The sequence below is a fragment of the Melopsittacus undulatus genome, chromosome 4, assembly GCF_012275295.1.
Source record: "Melopsittacus undulatus isolate bMelUnd1 chromosome 4, bMelUnd1.mat.Z, whole genome shotgun sequence".
In the NCBI taxonomy this organism is placed as follows: Eukaryota; Metazoa; Chordata; class Aves; order Psittaciformes; family Psittaculidae; genus Melopsittacus; species Melopsittacus undulatus.
Window position 1 is genome coordinate 66,652,184 of NC_047530.1, and position 23,685 is coordinate 66,675,868.

Here is a 23,685-nt window from a genome sequence, read left to right on the forward strand (position 1 = left end):
CACAGTAACAAGTAACACAGCAAGACTGGTGCAGACTGTAAGCAGCAAACTACTCTGTATAAATAATGAAAACTCTATTCAAACACTCTACTGTTATACACCAACTCTTTAAAAAAAGTCTGTTCATCCTGAGTACATGACAGCATCATGAAGTAACATTTGACATAAAAGCAGATGACTCAAATTGTGAAACCTTGATTAAGCATATAGTCCTGAGAGCAATGGAAAGCCATGGAAAAGAATCTACAGCTCAAAGGTATTATCCGTTTGGTTTTCTTTACAGCAGACAAGCTCTTTGTCCTCACACACAAAAAAAAGAAAACTACTGAAAAACACAATGGGTTGCAAGGCAAAAAAATAATTGAGGAAGAAGGAAGTATCCAATCAAGCAGGTATCAATTAAAAAGAATTTTTGACATTTTCTTAATATTCTTAAACCTCAATTCTTTAAGCAGAATTTCAGGTGAGAGGAGTCACAGTAAGGTGTTAGGATAGAGTTAAAACAACTTAGGATCAGTGAGAAAACATGAAACATCAAAACAAGCACTGCAGTCAAAACAAAGATAGATGTAACATCTGCTCTGTAACACTTCTGTAAATTGCTTAGAGCTTGTTAGCTGTTTGACCAAATAATTTTCACTTTAAAGTGCAAATCACATTAAATTCACTGAACTACACAGCTTAATTCCTCCCAGATGGGGTCAGTCCAAAAATTACACCACCAGATGAATTCATATGGATGGCAAGTTAACTCACCCAGAAGGAAAACAATAGGTGTTAACTTACATACCAAGCAATGTTAACCCTTAACTTTCTCATTGGGGAATTCTACACAGCTGTAAATACACAGCAGGTGTTGCTGAGACCATGTTTTCCCTGATGGAATTTCTGTAAAGTTTAGTTTTAACAGTAAAAAACTCATTTTCTTACCAAGAACTTTCAGAGGAGCTTTTTCTAGGTTCAGAATAGCTGTCCCAAAAGGAATAGCTAATGTTGTGAAATTGTTTGCATCACTCATCAGTGGGCATTCTGGCAGAGTAAGATACAGTCTCAAAGCTTCAACATCTGGTAAGGAGCTGGTCAATTTGGGAATAAGATTCTTTTCCAAACTAGCTGCCACCTACGGCACACAATAAGGTTCTGTTTATTTTAGTGCAATTGTGAATTTAAACAGATGCCCACTTAAATACATAATAATCAAGAAAATAATCATCAAGAGTTTAAATTAGACTACTATACATTTAGAAAGTAAACAGTATATTAAATATTATAATATGCTGATGTGCCACCTGTCAACACAATACAGTTTTACATATTTGCAGTTGATACATTATTGAGCAAAGAAAGTTATTAAAAAGGTCAGAGCAAGCATAACGATGGTATTTTTTGATAGATGTAACAAAGAAAGCTAATCCCAAACCTAAGGAAAACATGCAAAACAAACCTGTTGTGATATATGAGAGTGGTCAGGCTGTATAAGTTTGTGAAATAGTAGTCTAGCAGCATTCATATCAACCCCTGAGAATTTAGTGCTGGTTTTGTAATGATCATCATTGCTGCAAGGGAAAAAAAAAATACAGAGAAAAAGACTGAATCCTATATTCTCAGGAACTCAAGTATTTTCCTCACCTTGAATTTTTAGCCCTACTATGCAATTAAAACATGACATCACAGTATCAGACTTCCATTTTTACATAACCTTTGAAGCAACTCAAAAAAATTTCCTCTAACTGCAAGACAATCATGTAAAAACATTAGAATCTAAACTAGACTGTGCAATATATTCTCCCTGAATTATACACAACCTATGTCAGAAACGTAATGAATTTTGCTGGCTTACATGGTAACCACACTTCCAAACTGACATGAGACATGCTGCATTTTAGGCAAGCTGACAAACCATATGGCTGTAAAGGAACTAGAAGTTTAAACTTTGGGTATTAGAGTAATAGATAAGAAAATACTGGGAAGGTGTTACAATTGAAAACAACAGACACTAGGAAGGTAGCTAGCATTAATTCTGCCACAGGTATACTTTGTTTAAAAGCTTTACCACTTACCTCAAAGCCAAAAAGCTTCCATTCAGACACCCAGCTGAGGAGAATGTTCCATCAATTTCACTGAAATTGTTCACATGAAATAATTTACATTTGTTTTCTTTTTACAAACTAGCATTTGCAATAAAAGTTGTATTTAATCCCTAAAAAACTGCACTGTGCAAAGGGCAGAACTCTGACTTCAATATAACTAAACAAGACTATGCAGAACCTTCACTCCAGACTCAATGCTTAAGACAGCTCGAATCAAAGCAAATCTTGGAATTTGTTTTTTCTTTACATCTTCCTTTATTAAAGTAGAAGCAATAATCTTTGAGTTGTTTTCCCATTCCTTTACATGTACTGTTATTTTTCAGTGTGCAGCTAGATACCTAATTTAACCTTTTATATTCATCTAAACTATGACAGGGATGACACAGACTAAAATAGCTAAACAACTTCCCAAGCATGACAATGAAAGCATAGCAAAAGCTCTGTATGTAATAAAAATCAGTAATTAAAACCAGATTTTCTATGTATGTAAAAAAACCCCACTAACGCCCAATTCATAAGTAAAATTAAAAGACAACTTCTTTCCTCAAAGTCACTTACTTAGCTATCTCTACTGGAAGTCGTCCAGATGGGAAAGTCAGCAATCTTTGAATAAACGTTTCATTCACAGTCCAGATCTGCTTCAAAAGGTCAGGATACCTAAAATCATCTGATGGCACCATGTTCTAAATTTTAAAGAAAGCATAAAGAATCAGACACACAAAACTGATTTCCAGCAAAATAAATCTTGTGGTTAAGCTCTTGATCTCTTCATTGAGCAACCATTTGCCTATACAGACTATTACTGTGAAATAAGCCCAAGAATAAATTTACAGTATTCTGGCAGTTCTGCAGTCACTACAAAAATATACACTAAAGCCATCTAGATTAGTAAATTAATTCACATTATAGATTATTTAATGGTAAACTCCCTAAACATACACTATTTCTTTTTAATGAAGCTTTCTATTTAACAAACCCTAAACAAGCTTTAGACAAAGTAGCAAGCATCTCCTCTCCCTAGTCACTATGAGCCATTTAACTCACTTCTAAGCTGTGAGCATGCAAAAAAGGAGCCATTCCATGTTTTGGACAGCTGCTCTCCCACCCCACTTTCATCAGACTCCTCTGAGAATGAATCATTTTTCTCTGAGCATTCACTGCATCATCAGATGAGCTGTATTTTGATGTGCCAAATGAATTCCAGCAAGATTTTTAATAGTAAAGAGGAGCAGAACCTAGATCATCCTTTTAAGTAGGAGCATTGATTCAAAAAGAGATTGCAAAGAGCACCAAAAATAAGATTAAACTAGTAAAAGGAAACATATTTCTCCTGAGGGTGGAGTCTAACATAGGTGACTCTGTATAACAATGACATTTTAGCTGTTGCCAAAAATGAGTACTTCTGATCCCATTCTACAGGCTCAGGATGAGAAATCTTCTTGCTGTTTCCCCCCTTGTGTCCAACCAAAGTGTCATTTAAACCCACAGTGAAACAACTCAGGGAATGGAGCTGCTCAAAAACTAACTTGACAAAACAGATTTTGGCTGAGACCCCTTAACTGGCAAGAGCACACAAGTCCCAGGAGTACAGGTCTTGCACAACTTGGAAATAATTCCGTACAAATTACCGAAGAGTACTAAAAGGGATATTTTTGCAGCAAAGTTGATCTATTGCTAATACTTTCTGAAACAAGTCACAATAACTGCATTCATAGTCTCCAGTTCACCTTCATCAGCCAGTCAGAATCTACTCTGATAATTATGAAAATTGCACAGAAGAGTTTTAATAGAGAAGTTTTGAGCCTATATTATCAGTAATTTTTCCAGCCTACACCAGCCGAACAAGCTTCTCTCAAGTACAACAATAGTAACTACAACTCAAGTAGAATTTAAAAACAAAAATAAACACACACAAAAACAAAGAAAAAACGGGGGGGAGGGGGGAAATACAAATAAAAACCAACCAAACAAAAACAACCAAAACACACAAACTAGAAAATTTATTGATTCTGTACAACCAGAACAGACGGTGGGAGCAAAGAGTTGCCGCAAGTCTGACCTGTACACAGTTTTTCTTGTCAACAAACGTGTTACCCACTAAAATATGCTTTCCTTCATGCCCAAATTCAGTTTTCACCTCCCATACTCAACTCTTGATGCTTCATTAATCCCTATGGTCTAGTATCTGCTATGCTACACTGGAAACAGCTCTATGTATCTTGATCTTGGTTTTTTCTTCCCAACTTATCCTCTAACAGTATTTTGCTTCCATCATAATTTCACAGTCATTTTTATTGTAAAGTCCTGCCAGATTTTTCTTCCAAACTAGAATTTAAAAGATCAATTCTTGTCCATTTAAAACTTAAACACTAGCATAAATTTATCACATAAGAAACTATGCCACCACCCACATTTTTTTTTTGCAAAAAAATCTATTTCTTCCCTCATCATTGCGGTATCCTAACACAGCTGCAGAGAAGAAGACAACAAAGCTGCAGTCAGGAGTAACTGAGGAGGACTAGGCAGAGGCAAATCAACTATTCAATCGCCTTTTCCTTAATAAAAGAAGTGCCTGCATCTGTCACTCAAGAAAAAAGCTTATGCCAAAAAGCCTCAAGAGCTTACTAACAGCTAACAGTAAGTGTATGTATGTCCTCCAATTGCTAAATTGACTTAAGTGTCTTGCACTTCCACACTGTTCTAATGAGCTTTATAGTGTTGTCATGCATCTTAAATATGAAAATATTAAAATGCATCAAAAAAGCCCTAAAGTTTAACTCTAACAGACTTTGAAACTGAAGTATATTTAACTTGTTACCTGTGGATAAAAGTAGTGTGCAAAACTTTGGTCCCCACCAGAGAAAATTCTCTTTACACAATAATACTCCTCACTGTCTGCAATAAGAATAAACACAGGCAACTGTGAAAATACGCATTTGATAAATGATTAAGACATTGTAATCAACACTCAACTAGAAAAAGGTTCCTTTGTTACATAACCTCGCTGAAGCAGATACTTGCAATACAATAGTTAAGACTATCTTTAACTGAGATAAATGCTAACAGCTCTAATCTTTCTCTCCAGTGCTAGCAAAGGACCTAATCCAACAACACAAGCAAGCACATAATACCTACAGCAGAAATGGACTTTAGCAAATAGAGCACAGAGAAAATGAACTGTTTTAGAAGAAAGTGATAGTTCATTCTTAGTTTAAATCTCAAAACTTTAAAGACATTATAAATAAAGGGGAATCTAAGAAGTAAATACACCAGATGTTGCTTACCTGTAGTTATTGGGCATTGAGTACTATAAGGAAGCCAGTTTCCTTTTACTGTGAAGGGACTTTTCCTATTACTGGTTGTTCCTGTACCTAATTGCCCGTTACCTCCAAGTCCAAAAGAATAAATTCTTCCAGATGAAGGAACAAACGCAGTGGTGTGCTGCCTAGGGCAAACAAAATTCAGTAACAGAAACCTAAGCATTATAACATGCTTTGTGCAGGCCAACCTAAGAACTGTTTTAAACAGTATGTTAGAAGTCCTGTAGTATCACTCTACTCGCCTACTGGCAGTACTCTGCATTTATACTCCAACAGGCAATATTCCATTTTCAAGAAATCCAATGACTGGATATGCCAGGTTCTGACTTGAGCCCCTGCTTAGCCACAGTCTGACCTCTAGAGCATCTCTCTAGACATTCAGAGATTTTAACATTTCTATCAGGCTGGTTGCATCTCCTTTCCCCTCCCACTCATCTCAAGTATAGATGCCCTCTCTCCCATTACAAGGGAATGGGTCCACTCAATGCCAACCAAACTGCCAGGTTCACATTTACATATTCTTTAAACCAAATAACAAAGTGTGCCCATCTTGTAAAAAGTTATGCTGCCTCCCTGATTTTGTCATATGTGCTGGGAATATTTTGAGTTCCTCTGGTGCCATTTATAATATGTGCAATAAAAACCCATTAGGAACCGAAGTGCCATACAGTGTTACACATATTTCACAAAACAAATTATGTTTCCACATTTTACATTTATCCTCAGCGATGCTCATGTACCCCCTTCAAACACACTTATTCTTAAGTAGAAAATGATAAAGTGACAGCAATAAACACCTTCACACTGATTAGTCACACTTTCAGTTTAGAAAATCAGAGCCTCTCAACACAGTATAACTTCCTTTGCTTTTTCTATTGAATGTTTTTTAAATCCAAGTAAGGTCTCTAAATATCTTTTGTTAGAGACCATCTTGTATTCCCTAACAAACCAAACCAAACCAAAACCAAAACATAAACAAACAAAACCACAAAAACAAACAAGCAAAAAAAAAGAAACCACAAACCCCCCACCCAAAACACAGAAGAGGCCTTACCTGCCACAAGTTATCTGTGTGACAACACTTCCCATAAGTTCAAAAACTTTCCTTGGGTTTATCTCATGGCTGGTAGAGTTATGGCCCAACTGACCATAGCCTCCAGCTCCAAATGTAAAAACTCCACCTTCCTAAACAAATAAATTATTTTCATTAAAAAGACAGTATCTTTCAGAACAAGAAACTTAAAAGAAAAAAGGGTCTAATAAGTCCCCCTCTTTGATGATTTTAGAATTGTGGAGAAAGGAGTGAAAAAAATACATGCACAAGAGAGCTCCGAGACACAGAAGGGTCACAAGTTAACTGCAGTTATTAAAACATGGCAGAGCTATTATTACCTTATTCATGTTCAATTGTGTTCTTATAATTTCCACATTATTATACAAAAGTCCTGCCATTACCTTGTGTCATTAATAGATACTAATCCTTGTTTTTCATCTTTTCCTGTTTTCCTAATGAACTACAACAGTATATAAACTCATACTATTAAAAAATTATACTTTGGCTTTTTTAAATTCTGAATATAAATTTCAATGCAATTACTAAATAAGAAGCTGCCCTCAGGCAGACAATGCAGAGTATGACCCAAATAACCAGTTTTATTACTTGAACGCATAAGAAACCGGAAACTTCAAATATTCCTGTAAGACAATTTTTAAAGTGTTTTTGATCAATTTAATCAAGAAATTAACCAAAAACTTTAATGAATGTTAAATCAGAAATACTATCAGAGATTATACAACTTAAAACAACTTTGAAACTTCCGATTTTCAAATAGGTTTGAAATTGTAAACTTGTTTCATCTAATTCTACTCTGCATCAGAATGGACCTCTGCTGGAAATCATCATTAAAATGGCAGCAGCCACTGAGAAAAACCAATAGCTTCATTCACTGAATCAGGATAACAAGTAGTGAGGGTTTCTCAAAAATCCAGAAAGACTTGAAGAATGCTCACAGATATGCAGTACTGCCTACAAAAGAGATAAATCAAGACCCCTCGTTCTGCAAGGCCTATCATGCAAGGGAAAAGGGAGATACACAAATTTACAGTAAATTCAGTATCTTAATCAAGTTCATCAGCTACAAAGCAAATTTAAAGTTAACTTCTATACATTAAAAAGGGAAAAACATTCTGAATGCAAGTTATAGATACTGTTTTCCTTACATTCTCCATTTTCCTAACCTCACACAATAAATCAATATAAATGTCAGGATTACAAAGTTGCCACATCTTTTTCAGTTAAAACGAGAGAATATTTTAGGACAAAAAGCAACTGTTTGTCAACTGTCTTTTCCTTTCACTGTAGAAGTTTAAGTGTGTATAAACAACAAAAGTATGACCACACTTAGGTAAATCAGTCTTCAAAACCAACTTGCTGCAGTGTAAAAATTCAAACCAAGACATCAAAAACCACATTTTCCAATTTTCTTCAGAAATAATATTAAACCCAGTTACTTTCAAAATGCTAATGCCTTCTACAGCAGTATTCTGAACTCAACAGTTTCAGACACAAAATGAGTATTTAATTGTCTGCCCAAATCTTGATCAGTCAGAATTGTTTTCTACTGCTATCAGTAATAAACTCAAAATAATCTGCTTATATACTGATAAATCTTACAGAGTGATGAATAGCAGGAAACTTCAAAATGTTAATACATACTAATTTATACCTAAACATTGAAGTATAATCCAACTATTAAAACACAGAAAGAGAAGTACAGGAGTCGATCATTTAAAGTAGAACACAGATATACTGTTTTACCCATCACAGAATAAAGACACTTATCATCACTTGATGAAGTACACTATTCACCACTAAAATGATTGTAAGAAAGAGCACTTGCATTAGACATTCTGTGTTGCTTCAAAAAGTTTCCAAATAGGTTTAAGAGTTTAAGAATAAGACTCCAAATAATGCATTTAGCCAACAGTTATGTATAAAGCAATTTGACACATCTCTATATGAACATGCCACAGACACAGAACATGTGCTTTTTGTCCAAATCAACTTTGAAATAAATGATCAACTTTTCATAGAACTTCACACTGAGACAAGTGGATTATGTACACCTTCAATTTCTTCAACTGATTTGCCAATAGTATGTACCGCTGCACAACAGCAGACAGAAGAGAGGAGCAAGAATATGTGAAAGAAACAACTCTACAGATACTGTGATCAGTGAAGGAGGAGAGGGAGGAGGTGCTCCAGGCACCAGAGCAGAGATCCCCCTGAAGCCTGTGGTGGAGACCACGGTGAGGCAGGCTGAACCCTGCAGCCCCTGGAGAGACCATGGTGGAGCAAATCTCCACCTGCAGCCTATGGAAGAACCCACACTATGGCAGGTGGATGTATCCAAAGGAGACTGACCATGTGGAGAGCTCACACTGGAGCAGGGTCCCGTCAGGACCTGTGGCCCCAGGGAGAGAGAAGCCCATGCTGGGGCAGGTTTGCTGGCAAGACTCATGACTCCACAGGGAACCCATGCTGGGGGCAGCCTGCTCCTGACGGACTGCACCCTGTAGAAGGCACTCATGCTGGAGCAGTTTGTGAAGAACTGCAGCATGTAGGAAGGACTTGCACTAGAGAAGTTCATGAAGGACTGTCTCCTGTGGGAGCAACCCCATGTTGGAGCAAGGGAAGAGAGCAAGGTAGAAGGAGCCGCAGAGACAAAGTGTGATGAACTGACTGCAATGTCCATTTGCCATCACCTTGCACCACTCAGGCAGGAGGTAGAGAGTCTGGGAGTAAACTGGAGCCCAGGAAGAAGAGAGGAGTGAGGAAAGCTTTTTTTAAGATTTGGATTTGTTCCTTATTACCCTACGGACTTTTGATTGTCAATTAATTACTTTCCCCAACTCAAGTCCATTTTGCCAGTGACAGTAATCCATGAGCAACTTCTTTGTCCTTATCCTGACGTGTGAGCATGTAATGTATTTTCTCTCTCTGTTCCTCTAGAGAAAGGGGTATGATGGAGTAGCTTTGATGGGCACCCAGCATCCAGCAAAGCTCAACCCAGCACAACAGCAAACAACCACACACACCAGTCCCCCCTAATTTAATTTAAATTCAAAATTAACTTGGTCTGATCAGTGATGCAGGAGGCATTAGAGCCTGAAAACAGATAATCTCTTTAGGATACAGTAATGTAAATTTCAGTATCTGCAAAATCTTCATAATGCAACATACATTGTCATATCAGAAATGCTGTATTTTGTATATTCAATTTCACTAAATCTGACAAAAATTTAAAACTACTTAAAGACTGATTGCATTTGGTAAAGTTCTTTCAAACATTAACCATTCTTCCACTGTTTCTTCAACTTCACCCAACAAAATTTGAAGACATTTCATGCAGAATTTTATTATTTCCTATTCAGGTAGTATCTTCTCCTTAAACATAAAAACATCAAAGCATAAATACATTTTTAAATATTGTACCTTTGTAAGGGCAGCAGTATGATCTTCTCCACAACATATATGAACAACCTTCTGAGTTCTTAGTGACTTTAGCAGCGTAGGGACATACCTGTCTGAAAAGTGTAACACAGCAGTAGATCACTTACTTGGAAAATAAAAATCAGAAGAGAAATAGTGTTGCTCATTTATTTGAATTCTGTTCCAGTCAAACAAGCACTTTAAACCTGCTAGTATAATGCAATGATTGTGACTAAGTTTATGTATCTTTGAGAAGTGTTATTACAGAAAAACAGAGACTACTGTGCTGAAATGCTTTGTAGCAAACTATCTCATTTCCTTAGCACAGGATCATATGCCAATATATAAATCACGAAATACAGAACAGTATGTCAGAACTCATACAGGCCATGAGAAACAAAAAAAAGACTTTGAATCATGTGCTTTATGGTTTTAAAGTGTTCCTCTAAGTTGATATCAGCTGGTCATAGCTCAATATTGCTAAATGTGTAATAGAATGGAACACAGAATAATTAGGAGGCACAACTAAGTTCCCTCCATCACAAGTACAAAGGAACTTTGTCACGCAGTTGCGCAAAGGCAGCTTTTTCAGATGTTAATGCTAAGGTCTAAATTTTTTTCAGGTATGCCATGATGCCTGGAAGAAGCCCTGTCAAACAAGAAAAAAGGAATTTTACTGAGAAGTGATACTATATAAAAAACTGGGGTCATACATATAGCAAGGAATGTGTAGAAGCAACTGAAGTCTCACATGAAGATTTTACTTGTGAAAAGTACACTTAATTTTCTTATTAATGTGACCAGATTTATAGCGTTAATTCAGATATGCTGTTTAACCACAGAACATTTTTCTTATTCCAAACAGGGCTGACAACAGTGAATCCATGAGAAACATCTGAATTCACAAAACCAGCTATAGATTATTCTATACTAAACTGTGTGTTACATGAATCTGATAACACAGACCCCCTCTTGGACCCCTGAGCACAGATAGCGTGCATGTAACATAACAAAAATAGCAAATGTTTTTTTCGTCTAACCTAAACACCTGATAAAAATCATTAATGAGTATCAGTACCCTGGTAGAAGAAATCTTGGAAATTATTAGCTGAAAATTGAGAATGACTATAAAAATGGCCTGAGAAAGGCAGATATCCATATGGCAGTTAAAACAATGAAGATGCCTTAAATGTGTCTACTAAAGACACATTTGTTTGGGGTTTTTAACAGATTACTGGCTTTGTCAAGCAATTTCATCTACCTAAAATTCAGTTCAAACTAACTACTGCATAGTATCTCAATCTCATTCAGAAAGCTTAAGCTGCAGAAAAATCTAGAACAGGGAAAGAAAAGAAGTCAAGCAGGCTAGAATTTCAACATAACATTGTCAGAATTTTCATTACAAAATAGCAGAGGAAAAAAAATATGTCTTCCTTATGCAATCTTATATGACAGCAACACTCCCTGACTACATTCAACTGTTTGTTCTGTCTGGTCCTGTTCTAGAAATAGTGCTGTCCTTAGATTCACAAACCAAGATCTTTAGCACCAAATTTTATTAAAGTTTACTTACCATTATCATCATTAAGACCCAGCTGCCCAAATTTGTTGCGTCCCCATCCAAAAATGGCTCCAGAAAGAGTTAGTACAAAACTATGAGCTCCTCCTGCTGCAATCTGTGCAAAAGGGATTCCCAGCAGAGATTTAATCACTTGTGGCGAGTTCTGCTTTTTATATTCGTAGCCTAAGCCCAGCTGGCCATATTTATTCTGTCCCCAGGAAAACACTTCACTTCCTGTTTAAAGGAAAAAAAGAAAAAGCACCAATACAATTAATACAGTTTAATTATATAAAGTTTATTTACTTTAAGAAATGCTAAAAGTTAGACAGTGAATACCATTTAGTTCGAAAATGCATAAAAATTACCGACTTCTGAAGCAAAGCATTCTTGTGTAATTTGCCGACATTCAACCCAAATATCTAATCAAAGTATTTAAATCACATTCATAACCCTCCAAACTCTTCTTAACATCCCTGTTTCAAACAGTGTCGGACAAACTGATTTTGGTTATTTTAAAACAAGATACTGTTCCAATGGGAGTTCCACTACTGTGTGTATTTATAGGCACAGATCTTTTTGAACCTGCATAGCGGACATGCAAAAATCCCCAACTTCCAATCACAACCCTCATTTAAGCTTTTATAAAGTAACATACTTCATTTTCACACACCAACAGAATTACATATATTTTAAAATTGTAAATATTGTATTAATGATATTAATTGATGAAGCACAAACTGTCATTTGATGCCTTACAAAGAAAATAAAAAAATTGAAGAACCAAGAATTAAGAGAGCTATCTGCTTCCAAATAAAAATATTCTATGGAACAACCAACATTTTGCCAATATATTCACTATTCTAAAGATCAACACTAATTACAAAGATACTCTGGTTTTGCTGATGTGATGAGCTACCTTCAAACAGTAATGTTTCAACAACCAAAACAAAACCAAAACAAAACCAATGAGACCAAAAAAAGCCCTAAACCCATCACTTTTATATAAAACAATTTTCCTAACACCAAAGAAATACTATGCCAATCACAATCACATGAACTAATCAACCTGTTCAATATCTGATATAGAGATACAAAAATACTACAAAGTCTCCTCTCAAAATACACAATTCAAGTAAGTTTATCCCATTTTCCTCCCTGTGCAAGTACATTTTCAAGACCATAACCTCACTACATTGCAAGTAATTTTGTGGGTTATCTGCAAATCAGAAGAAAACCCAAAACAAAACAAAGACAAAACTACCTTAACAAAGCATGTGAAGAACAGAAACATAGAGCTGCAAACCCATAAACTGTCAATAGGATAGTGATGTTGTATGTGAAGCTTGTGAGTAAAATTTACTGAGTGAATTTTAAATTGCAAACTCCTACTAATTCCTGCACCTCTGACCAACAGAACACTTAACAGCATAATGCTGATACTCTCCACATCTGCTGCTGATCTTAACCCAGGCAAAGGGTTATTTGTAAATCTGTCTGACTGTCCTGAAAACAAGCAATCTCACTACCTTAAAATGGTAAAGACATACATAATGGCAAAGAAAACACTTAATATGAGCCCATGAAAAGTCACGTACAGAATTAAAGCATGTGTAGTCAGTATAAACTGTTATACAAAACAGGAAACAAAACAAACAAGAAAACAACCAAAAACACCCCAAAACATTCAGCATACAAACACCTCTCTCCCCACAACTTTAGTTTATATTTTAGCTATGTATTTTTAAGCAACACCGTCAAACTATAATCTTTCTGGATTTGGTGTTTTGAGGTTTTAAATTTCTATTAACCCCAAGTGGAAGTTTTGGCATCAATTTTCCTTTGTTACAATGAAATAAACAAGCAGCAAATTTAAATTCATATTCACTCCAGAGAGCTGTATTAACAAGATATGCAGTACTCTTACATAAGTTGAGCCAACTAAGTGTGTTCTTACAGCCCCAGCCAAATTTTGGAGACAGACGTTTAAACCTTTCAAAAGGTGGGTTATAATACAACATTATATTTTAACTGTAGAAGCACCAACAAACCAGAGGTTTTGAATAGGAAAGTCAGACAAGGAAGTCATTGCTTGCAAGCCTCAGTAACTTGAAGTTACAGATTAAAATAGACTAATAGACAAAGCAGCATGCTAGCATGATGAAAAAGAAACGGGACCAATATAAGGAGAAGAGCAAAAAGTAGTTAAAAGGTAGTTACATGAAAGCAAGATGATAAAGAGAAAAAAAGGTAAGAAAAAAAAAGCAGAACACCACATTTGTTTGTACCTTTATTTTGTTAGATTTCATCATTAAATTACACTTCCCCCACCAACGTGAAATCCCACCTGTGTTAAGTGGTAGCATGTTTTTTAAACAAAATTTCCGTTATAAAACTAACACGTGTTGAAACCTTTAGAATTACCTGGTAAGAAATTACACAAAACTCCAGAAGAATCTGGCTTACCTTTTGAGAGTGCTAGTGAATGATAATAGCCACAAGCTACTTGAACAATCTGGATCTCTGATAAGCTTTTAATATTTCTATTGGGGTAAGAAAACAAGAGAGAGAATTAAGCTGCTAGTTCACAGTACAAATATGAAGTCACACAAAAGGGTAAAAAACAGAAAGTGAATCCTTTACAGTGAAGTATATATAAAACTAATTTAAATATCCTAACTTTAATTAGAAGCTATTTAGTAAAGTCTTAAGTCAAAATTGCTTCTTTTCTAATGTTTTTAAGGGCAGGTTCTGTCTTATCTTCAAATTAATATCACCAGTGAAAGACCATAACCAAGAATTAGGGAGGCTCACGTGTTAGGAAGGAGATGCTACACAGCTGAATGGGGTAAATAAATACCAGATGCAAGTAGAAAATTATTTCTATGTTCTAGTTTCCAAAAGAAAAAGGTTTTGCCATTTTCTGTACAACAATATTAGAGTTACAGTCTTTATCTCATGCACCAAATTTTTCATCTCTACCAACATCAATATCATAAAAATCAGAGAATACCAGGTTGGAAGGGACCTAAGGATCATCTGGTCCAGCCTTTCTTGCAAAACATGACCTAGGCTAGATGTTCCAGCATGCTGTCCAGCCAAGTTTTAGAAAAGAAAGTGTTCAGTGCTGGGGAATCCCTAGGGACATTATTCCAATGCTGACTATTCTTATCATGAAAGATTTCTCTCATGTCCAGTCACAATCTTTCCAGAAGTAACTTGTAGCCATTACTCCCCTCACCTTCTCTATGACTCCTGTAAAAAGGGAGTCGTGTCTTCTTTATGGCCACCCTTTAAATACTAAAACATGGTGGTAAGGTCTCTCCTGAGCCTTATTTTCTCAAGGCTGAACAAACCCAGTTCTCTCAGCCTTTCCACATAGGATGAGCTTTTCAGTCTTTTGATCATCCTTGCAGCCCTTCCTAGGACAGCCTGTCCAGGCAGGGACCAAAACTGAACACACAACTTGAATCCAAAGTTCAGTTTACAGAACTGTGTAGGTATTGCATGATATTATAAAGAAACTGCAAACACATACAAATGTACATTAAATCTAGTATGCTTTCAACTTCTGATGAGAAAACCAGGAGCTTCTGAAAGGCCTCTGGGTTTTTTAGTTTGAAATAAAAAAAAATTCTCAGTAGTTATTCATGTCTTTCATATTTATATATATGTCATAGATAAACATGATAAAGTTATACATTATTAACATTTCAAGGAATTGTTACTTTCTTGTTTCTTTTTCCTATGTAAAAAAAAAATTGGAAAAGAAAAACTCCAGCTTGCAAACATACAAACTTCCTGCTACAGAGTTTCACTGATTTCAGTGAACCTATTCATCACAGTAAAAATGTGGACTTCAGATAGCTGGAACACTTAGAGCATTCTGAAAACAAGCAAGTCAATCTGGCTAGCATTCAATTTTATAACTAGAAGGCATATTCTTTGAGCACAGCTAAAATCTGCGGTGAGAACTGCAAAGATCAGACAGCAAACATACCTTCTTCAAATGCACTCCCACAACTGGTTTAACATTCTTTTTCTCTAACTTCTCTTAAAGAGCAGTTATCAATTCCTACTTACATTATTAAAATACCCATCCTACTTTTCCAACATAACTCTCATTCTCAGTAGATGGCTGTTAAAAAAAAAGGAAAAAAGCAAAAGAACCAACCTGTAACACACTCCTCCTGTGAGCTGATTTTTGAGAAATTAAACTGTCTACAGCATATAAGTGCCGTAACTAAAATACACTTTGTGTGTTTTTGATTATAATAGCAGAACAGATTCACCAATATGATTTAAATACTCTTTTTTGGGGAAAAAAAAATAATTTATTATATACTATTTTTTTTTTTAACCTGGGCACTCTGATGCATTCCTCTGTTCCCGGCAAGCCAAGCTGTCCATCAGTAGCCAGACCCCAAGCATACACCTGACCCTTGTCATTCAGTGCAAGAGTGTGGGCTTCTCCACATGATACAGCTACAATATTTTGGGCATCCAGTGCACCAACATGCTCTAAAATAAATAATAAATAAAAAATTAGTTGCCTAAAACCAAACTACTAAGAAAAAAAAACCTACTAAGAAGCTACTGCTGTTCAAGACAGTTATACTCAGTACTAAAATATCAACTGAAATGACACAGAAGCCCAAAAGTCTGCCAAAACATCCTTCATTTAAAATTATAAGCATGCTGTTCTAGGAGAAGTTAAATTCGACAGCCAAAATTAACCAAATAACAAGTATATCTGGAACAATATAAGAAGTGCACAAAAACTGCAGCTTGATCATAATGGTTCCTTCTAATCTTGCCAATCTGAAAATGAGTGCAGAAACCAATTAACATTAAGGTCAAATAGATTATTGTCAAATGACTACACGTGTAGGCATTATGTAAGAGGAAAACATTCCACCACAGCAAATTAAATTCACCTATTCATTATTAACAAAAAAGCCTGGAAAACAAGGCAGGGCAAATTAAAGACTAAAGCTACTGATTTTGCAATGAGCTACACAATGACCTCTTTATAATGCAAAACTCTGTAGAAACAGACACTAAAGAGTAACTTTTCTAGATATACAGTGCATGCCCTGAAAAGCAAACACTAAAATATCTGCGATTTTTTTTTCCAGCAGCCTGCATCAATTTCTTTAAATACATCTGGAAAAGTTTGTTTTCAAGCTTATGATTTGGGATCATAAGTCTTAACATTTTCATTTCAACAAGAGTAAAGCGGAGAAATACTACCAGGGCCTGTCACTCAGGCTGGAATTTTCAACAGTCCTCTTAAGTAAGAGCCTGCTTGGACATTTTTAAACACTTTTCTATTCCTAAGAATGGCACACCACTGAAAAAGCCTGTGTATCATCAATGTAATATGCACTGTAAACACAACCCATCATAGCCTAAGATGATTTCCAAACAGTAGCTAATAGCATTTGCAACATGACAGGCACACAGTTTCCAAAAGAAAGTAAAACAAACAGCAGACATCAGTTCATTCTTTTAAACAGCTGGTCTGATTAAAGAGGTTACCACTCCAATTCAACCCATTATGGCCTTCACAGCCCTGCCAATGGAAGGGATCATTCTATGATTCTAAGTGCTCTCCAGCTCAGGCAAGATCATGCAGATTAGTTCAGACCACCTTAACCAGCTGCTAAACTAGCCAGGGTGACTGATGCAGGTTAAAGAGCATTCACACAGTCCCTATGGTAAGCAGAGCTCTGTGGGGAGAAAAGAGGGAAGGCACAGCTAAATAGTGCCACTGGTGACACAGAGGTGGCACAAGACATGCAGTCAGTGACAACAGCATCTTCAGTTAACAGAAAGACATTCAAAAGAGAGCATCCACCCATTTGTAAGGATACCAAGCCTCTTTATATTGAGCAACAAAAGTTATCCTGATGCACTGACTTCACTTTAGAACATTCAACAGCATAGTCAGGAACCTCTAGGTGGAAGAAAAATTAGGGAGGAGAACATTACAGTCCTCATGACTGCTGTGCCTGGGCATGTTAATAAAAAAATTAAAAATAGAGAGACTTATAGTATATGTTTCTCCATTATATAGGAAAGCTCATGCAAATCTTAAAAAATTAAAAAAAAAATAAAAAAAAAGAAGACCAGAACACAGAAGTCACTTTAACATTTAAAAGACAATTCAGCATCATTTTCAATGTCGGTAACAATTATTCAGGCAGTTTGACAAGCTAAGTTTCTATTCATGTTCATGAAGCAAATACTTGCACAAGATTAAAGTTTATCAGTTTTAATATTCATTTACTGTTTCCCAATAGAAGTCCAAATTAGTTTTAAAAAGTTATACATCAACTACACAAACATACAAAATAAAAACATCACAAAACAAAACAAAAAATCTTTATTTGGCACCAAAGCTGAAACTGAATAAAGGCGTACTAAAATACTGCATAATGACTTATTTCCATTTGAAATATTTCTATCAATTATTGTGCCAAGTAACTCATAAGATTCCTATAGCAGTGATTAGAATAAACTCTTACTAAGCCTTTTCAGTTTGCTTACGATATGCTGCAAGTACTGTCAGAAGCACTGTTCCACACCTCAGTAGCGTACAGCTATGACTCACATGCACAGCTCTGAAGGGAGCCCATGTGCACACTCCTCTGCAGTCCCTGCAAGATGTTTACCCACTTCTGCTATAGAACTGCACTAGCAGGAAGCAGAAACACACATTTCACATAGATGTGAAAATTCTTTGAGCTTTTTATTTCCTATTTAATGCTTTAGGCTTTTCCAAATCCTCTTCCCATAGCACTGCATATGCTGAGGTTTTTTATCAAAAGTTGTACTTTCAGTTCTTAAAAAAAAATAAATAAAAAAAATTAAGAACATGCTTTAATCAGACCTGCTCTACGTCACATATTAGATGATTAAAACACAGCATGTTTCTCAACAATGGTATGCCACGTTTGTTTCTACCATATTACAGTAGCCAAACCCATATACAATGGTATCCATGTCCTAAATCCATGTACTAAAGCAGGTCACCTCCTCTTGAGATTAACAACAGCCACTGAGTCTCCTATAGCCTTAGGTAAAGTGATTCCATGCTGGAAATAAAACACAATGGCACTGTCCAGCTGCATGGCAGACAAAAATATGAGCGGACATACATGTTTCACAGTTGGTCATTTCCAATTGTCACAAGATGCAATCCAAGCAAAGGAATGCTTTCCAAGTTAAAAACATAGCCATTCTTGGAAGGCTCACTGTGCACACAATTCAGCACATGCACAAATGCTTGGCAATCTTGGTAGCATAAAGAAAATAAATACATGCACAACTAAGTACTCCCCGCAGTTCATTACTTCTAAACTTACCGGGTCTTTTCCTGGCTTTTTCATGCCCTAGTTGTCCTAGATCATTGCATCCACATGTATAAACAGTCCCATCATCCAGGACAAAAACAGTATGTCTCAGTCCACATCCTACATCTCTCACCCTTTTATTTAGGAAAAAGTCACTTTTTCTGGGTTCTAAAACAATCTCTTCATCAATGCCACCTAATCCAAGCTGTCCAAAAGATGCGTTTCCCCAGCACAACATGTTTATGCTTCTTTTGATCACAGTGATCCTCCAACTTGACCTTTCTAGAATATGCCTTCTGTGCAGCTGTTAAAAAAAAAGTGCAGTTTTTTAGTATTGTCCTCAACATTTACATTACCTTCTATAAAGCATGTAATCTATAAGTTCACTTTCTATATACCAGTATATTGAAACACCGAACAATTTTTAAGACTGTGATTTACTTTCTTGGACAGTATTTACATTAACTTTGCAGTAAAATGCTTTCCTTCCTATTTCAGATAATTTTTTTAAGATGTGAAAGTTCCCAGTTTTATAAAACTTCTTTAAAGTACCATTCTTTGTTAAACTTCTCTAATTCCTAATCCAGATCTATGTAAGTGGCAGTCATAATTAATTCTAAGAAGTGGCAATGACCTCAAACATATTTAAGAAAATGGTAAAGACTCGTGTCATTGCATGAAGAGTTGCATGACTCCAGAAAGCACCGGGTACAGCCTCAAGATCATCCCCCAAAACAACATTTGACTCATAGCTTGGAAAAAATTGGTCATCTCTGATCAATCCAGTTATGCAACACAAAGAAGAATACAATGTGTCAATCATTACATTTAAACAACTATGAGTCAACTGAACTTCCAATTTTAAAGAAAATATATAGGCAAAACTCAAGTCGCCAGTCTTCAAATGCAAACAACATGAGCTACAGCTCCATAGTTACTCTGCAGAACAGGAGGCCACATACACAAACTCCCCCATGCAAACCCCCAGCTCTAACGCCTAAATTTTAATTACCATTGTTTGTGATAACAGACCCTGTACCTATCTGGAAAGAATACAAAGCTACACTTGTCTTTCATTTTCAGTATTGCAGACAATGAAGAAATTATGACAATGAAGAAATTATGACAATGATTTCATCGTTACTCACACTACACTTCTGTGACAGCAAGTTCCCCCATATTTTCAGAACAATTTAAAAATCAATGCAATACAGTGCAAAATTTCTGTAATTTTTCAGCTCTGACCATTATTTGGAAGACAGCACTACTACTGGGATGTGGAATAAAATGCACCATGAATGCATTCAGTCTTATGTGCTACAGGATTTTAACATATATAAACTGCTTCAACATAAAACTGCTCACACTAGCAAGCCACCAGCTAGCACCCAAGTGTTACACAAAACAGAAAAGGGGAGAATTCTTGCCAGCACAACATGATGATCTATTTTTCTCTGCAGAAGTCAAAATGCAGTAAACAAGATGCTTATTTTTGTGATGTCATAAAAACCCCCAACCGAATAAAACTAGAACAGTCAAACAGCTTAAAATATATTGCTTTCTGTTTACCTATCTCAGAGGATGACGCATGGTCAAATATTTCCCTAGCTATCACTAGCTATATCCTACCACATTCAGAAGTGGACATCAAAACAATGAAGTCTTCGGTTAAGACATAGCTATGCAACAGCAAATTTCACACATTTGTAGCAGTGACTGTAATGCAAGCTTCAACCTGCAACACAAGAAGTGAGAAAAGATGTATGAGTATAGTGCTTTAAGATTTCTGTAGTCAAGATTTATTTCCACCTCAAGTGGGGCAAAAGAAAACGTTCTCCTTTTAGCTGGAACAGATACATATCTCCGCAGAAGATGTTTCTTTGTTTCTTTCACGAGTCAGTATCCCCAGCAGCTTTGTACTTTGACCTCAAATCATAGCAGTATTTTAGCCCTGTTCGTTGCCATCAAGCCAACTCACGTTGTCAGCTGCTAGATACTACCACGCGTGACGTCAAAAGCAGTCCAGTGCCTACACCAAATACGGAACGCGAGGGAAACCACCCAACCCCTTTTCTATGAGCAGAGGCAGGGCGGGTAACGGTGCCACAGGAAGAGTCTGGATGTTTCCCTCAGACTGGAGCGGGCTGTGGAACGTCGCTGCGCCTGGCGACCCCAAGGGCCGAGCCACACGCCCGCTTCAGCGCTCCCTTCGCGCGGGACACCGCAAACGCGGTCAGGCTGCGGTACGGGTTCCACAGCTCCCCTCCCGGGGGCACCGCTACCTCCCTGGGCTCCGGAGAGAGCGGCCACGGGACGGAGCGAAGAAAGCCCCGACGGAAGGGTGCAGGTCCGCGGCCGGAGAGGGGCCTCCGCCCGTTCCGACGGGGGCGGTGCCAGGCGCCGAGATCCCTCCACAGCGCGCCCCACAACTGCTAAGCGGCATCACTCATAAACGGTCCTAGCTGCCTCGGCCCAACGGCCGCCCCACGCCTTCCTGCCTCCCCTTTCCCACTCCCACACACGAGTGCGGCCCCGTCCACTTTCTTGTCCGCCCCGCGGGGCCGACGGGGGGCAGAGCCCGCGGAGGTCCGAGCCCGCGGAGGTCCGACAGCACATCGCGGAGAGGCGGAACCCACCGGCGAGGGGCTCCAGCTCGGTCAGGTCCACTCCACTTCCCCCGGCGCCGCGCTGTGATGCCGCACCCAAGCCCGGCCCACCCGCTGCAGGCACCCACCGGCCACCGCGAGGGTGTGAGCAGCCCAACCCGGAGCGATGACAGGGCCCGGCCGCCACTTCTGCGCAGGCGCGAACTCAGCGGGCGGGGCCACAGCGCGCCCGCTTCACCCCTCGCCTCCTTCCCTCCCTGCCTCGTGGTCAGGGGCGGTGACGCAGCGGCGGCGCGGCGTGACGTCAGCATGGAGCTCAGCAGGAGGGGGCCCCGCTTGCCTATGGGGCTGGTTGTGGAGTGTTGTTACGCGTGGATTCGGTTCCCTCTGTTGGGCTATGGAGAGGCTGAGCAAGAAGTTGACAGTGAAAAAAGAACTGTAGAGGCATGAGCATGAAGTGGGGAAGGAGAGAGTGATGCTTCCTTCTTCCCAGTGCACCCGCGGGACGGCACTGGAGAAGAGCAGAGCTGGGGCGGGAGGGGGCTGTGAGCTATGGGGCTCTCTCCGGGGTGGTGATGGCAGCTCTGCCTTAGCCTTGGCTTGGTAACAGGTGAGCCCAGGGGAAATACAGCTGCGTTAAAACGGACCATCGTTGTATCGCATCAGTATTTTTAAATCAATAATTATTAAAAAAAAAAGTTCTGGGGCAAATTAGTCCCTCCGTGTTTGCTGAGGAGAGGTTTTTGTGATGATGTAGTATTTCTCATTCCCTCTAGAGTAGTAAGAGACTTGGTGATGTGTTGCTAGTCTCTGTGATCTACGGAGATATGCAGAAGTCTTTGCTTGATCTGGAGGGCACGAAAAAAATCAGATAGTGAACGGCAAGGAACTGGATCCACCAGGAAGAAGCAGGAACAAACTGTCCTCTATACTCCAGTTACCTGTCAGTAACTCCTGACTGGACAGGAGAGTGCTGTAGGTGGTGTTGCCGCAGTGTGTGGCAGCGGTGCAAAGGCCAGTGCTGACGCTGGCCCGCAGGGTTCAGGGCTAGGGGCAGGTGTGGGGGGTTTGCTGTATCCCCCCAGCAGGAATTAAGGCAGTTTTCTCAATTCTGCATTCTCTTACAAGCTTATGTCAGTGTTGGAGCATCCCCAGGGTGGGCATGTTAAAACGTTTTCACTGAATGCATATCTGTAGTGGAGCAACTACATACAAGTTTACATGCTAGACACATTTTTAGCCTTCTTTTTTTTTTCTCCTATGATTTTGCTTACTACCAGGAGGAAAACACATTGCAATTTATGTAAGTGGATCAAGTTGGGAATCCTTATTTAATAGTCTCTCTGTAGCAGTTCCAGGATTCCACTTTTATGTAGGCCAGGAAGTAAAAAAAGCCAAGACCAGGCCTACTTCATGGCAAAGTGATTCTGGAAACTATGGGCTAAGAAAGTTCTATGTTTGGTGTCATTTTGCCCTGTAATGGAACACATGTAAATAAATAAACTCACCAAACAAATGGGGTGTCTTGGGCCAACCGTTAAGTCCTTTGTGTATCTAAATGAATAAGATTCTACAGGACTTCTCAGAATTTGTGGCTGTAGATTTATTAGTAATAATCCAAACCGGAAATATTAAATTCATACATGGAGAAAATGAAATAGCTGCGTAGCTGACAGAGGCTAAATGATGCAGCACTTTTCAGGATTGCAAATCCCCAGGTTTGTTTTTAAAGGAGATATGAGTGATTTGCCTTTTTCCATTCTGCATGTAAGAATGGAAGGTTAGCAGTAGCTGCTACATTTAGCAAACAGAGGAAGTCATTTAATTAATTTTCTAGTTCTAATCTTCCTTCTCCCTATGTTTGAGACCACCAGAGTAATAATTGCAAATAATCCCACTCTGAAGTATATTTTAAATTGTCATTCATTGTGCAATGTGTCCTCTGACCAGCATGTGGGGATATGTTCATGTACTTGAGAACATTGTATGCCCAGTACAATTTTTACATGGAAAAGGATTTTGATATAACTGGCCTAATTCATTAACTAATATATAAAGGGTGAGACAACATACAATGTTGCACAACTGTCAACTCCCTTCTGTAACAGACTTAGCTATTTTATTTGAAAGAATTCTTTTAGTCCTAAAATCAGATTACTGCTAGTTAAGTAATTCAAATGTATCTTCAAGTATAAGCTGTATTTTTATTCTATTTACCACCTATCTTAGCAAATTTTATTTTCCCTGCCAGAGAAGCCATA

The 23,685-nt window shown here is 37.9% G+C and overlaps 1 protein-coding gene across 4 annotated transcripts in view; it reads right to left on the reverse strand.

The window, feature by feature from the left end:
* Nucleotides 1-21,587, reverse strand: part of HERC4 (HECT and RLD domain containing E3 ubiquitin protein ligase 4) — a 37,036-nt gene extending 15,449 nt beyond the window's left edge. For 2 of the 4 annotated variants that reach the window (XM_005153674.3, XM_005153673.3), the window contains exons 1-14: nt 21,455-21,552; nt 20,448-20,553; nt 18,831-19,122; nt 15,822-15,981; nt 13,927-14,003; nt 11,476-11,697; nt 9,906-9,997; nt 6,465-6,595; nt 5,375-5,535; nt 4,909-4,985; nt 2,649-2,773; nt 2,061-2,120; nt 1,445-1,556; nt 931-1,120 (exon numbers count right to left, since the gene is read on the reverse strand). In XM_005153674.3, coding sequence (XP_005153731.1) covers nt 931-1,120; nt 1,445-1,556; nt 2,061-2,120; nt 2,649-2,773; nt 4,909-4,985; nt 5,375-5,535; nt 6,465-6,595; nt 9,906-9,997; nt 11,476-11,697; nt 13,927-14,003; nt 15,822-15,981; nt 18,831-19,056 — 1,633 coding nt within the window. In that variant the 5' untranslated portion in view covers nt 19,057-19,122; nt 20,448-20,553; nt 21,455-21,552. Of the gene's footprint in view, nt 1-930; nt 1,121-1,444; nt 1,557-2,060; nt 2,121-2,648; nt 2,774-4,908; nt 4,986-5,374; nt 5,536-6,464; nt 6,596-9,905; nt 9,998-11,475; nt 11,698-13,926; nt 14,004-15,821; nt 15,982-18,830; nt 19,123-20,387; nt 20,554-21,454 lie in introns of all 4 variants that reach the window. The other 2 variants (XM_031053131.2, XM_031053130.2) reach the window with 2 other exon arrangements.
* Nucleotides 21,588-23,685: the final 2,098 nt, after the last annotated feature.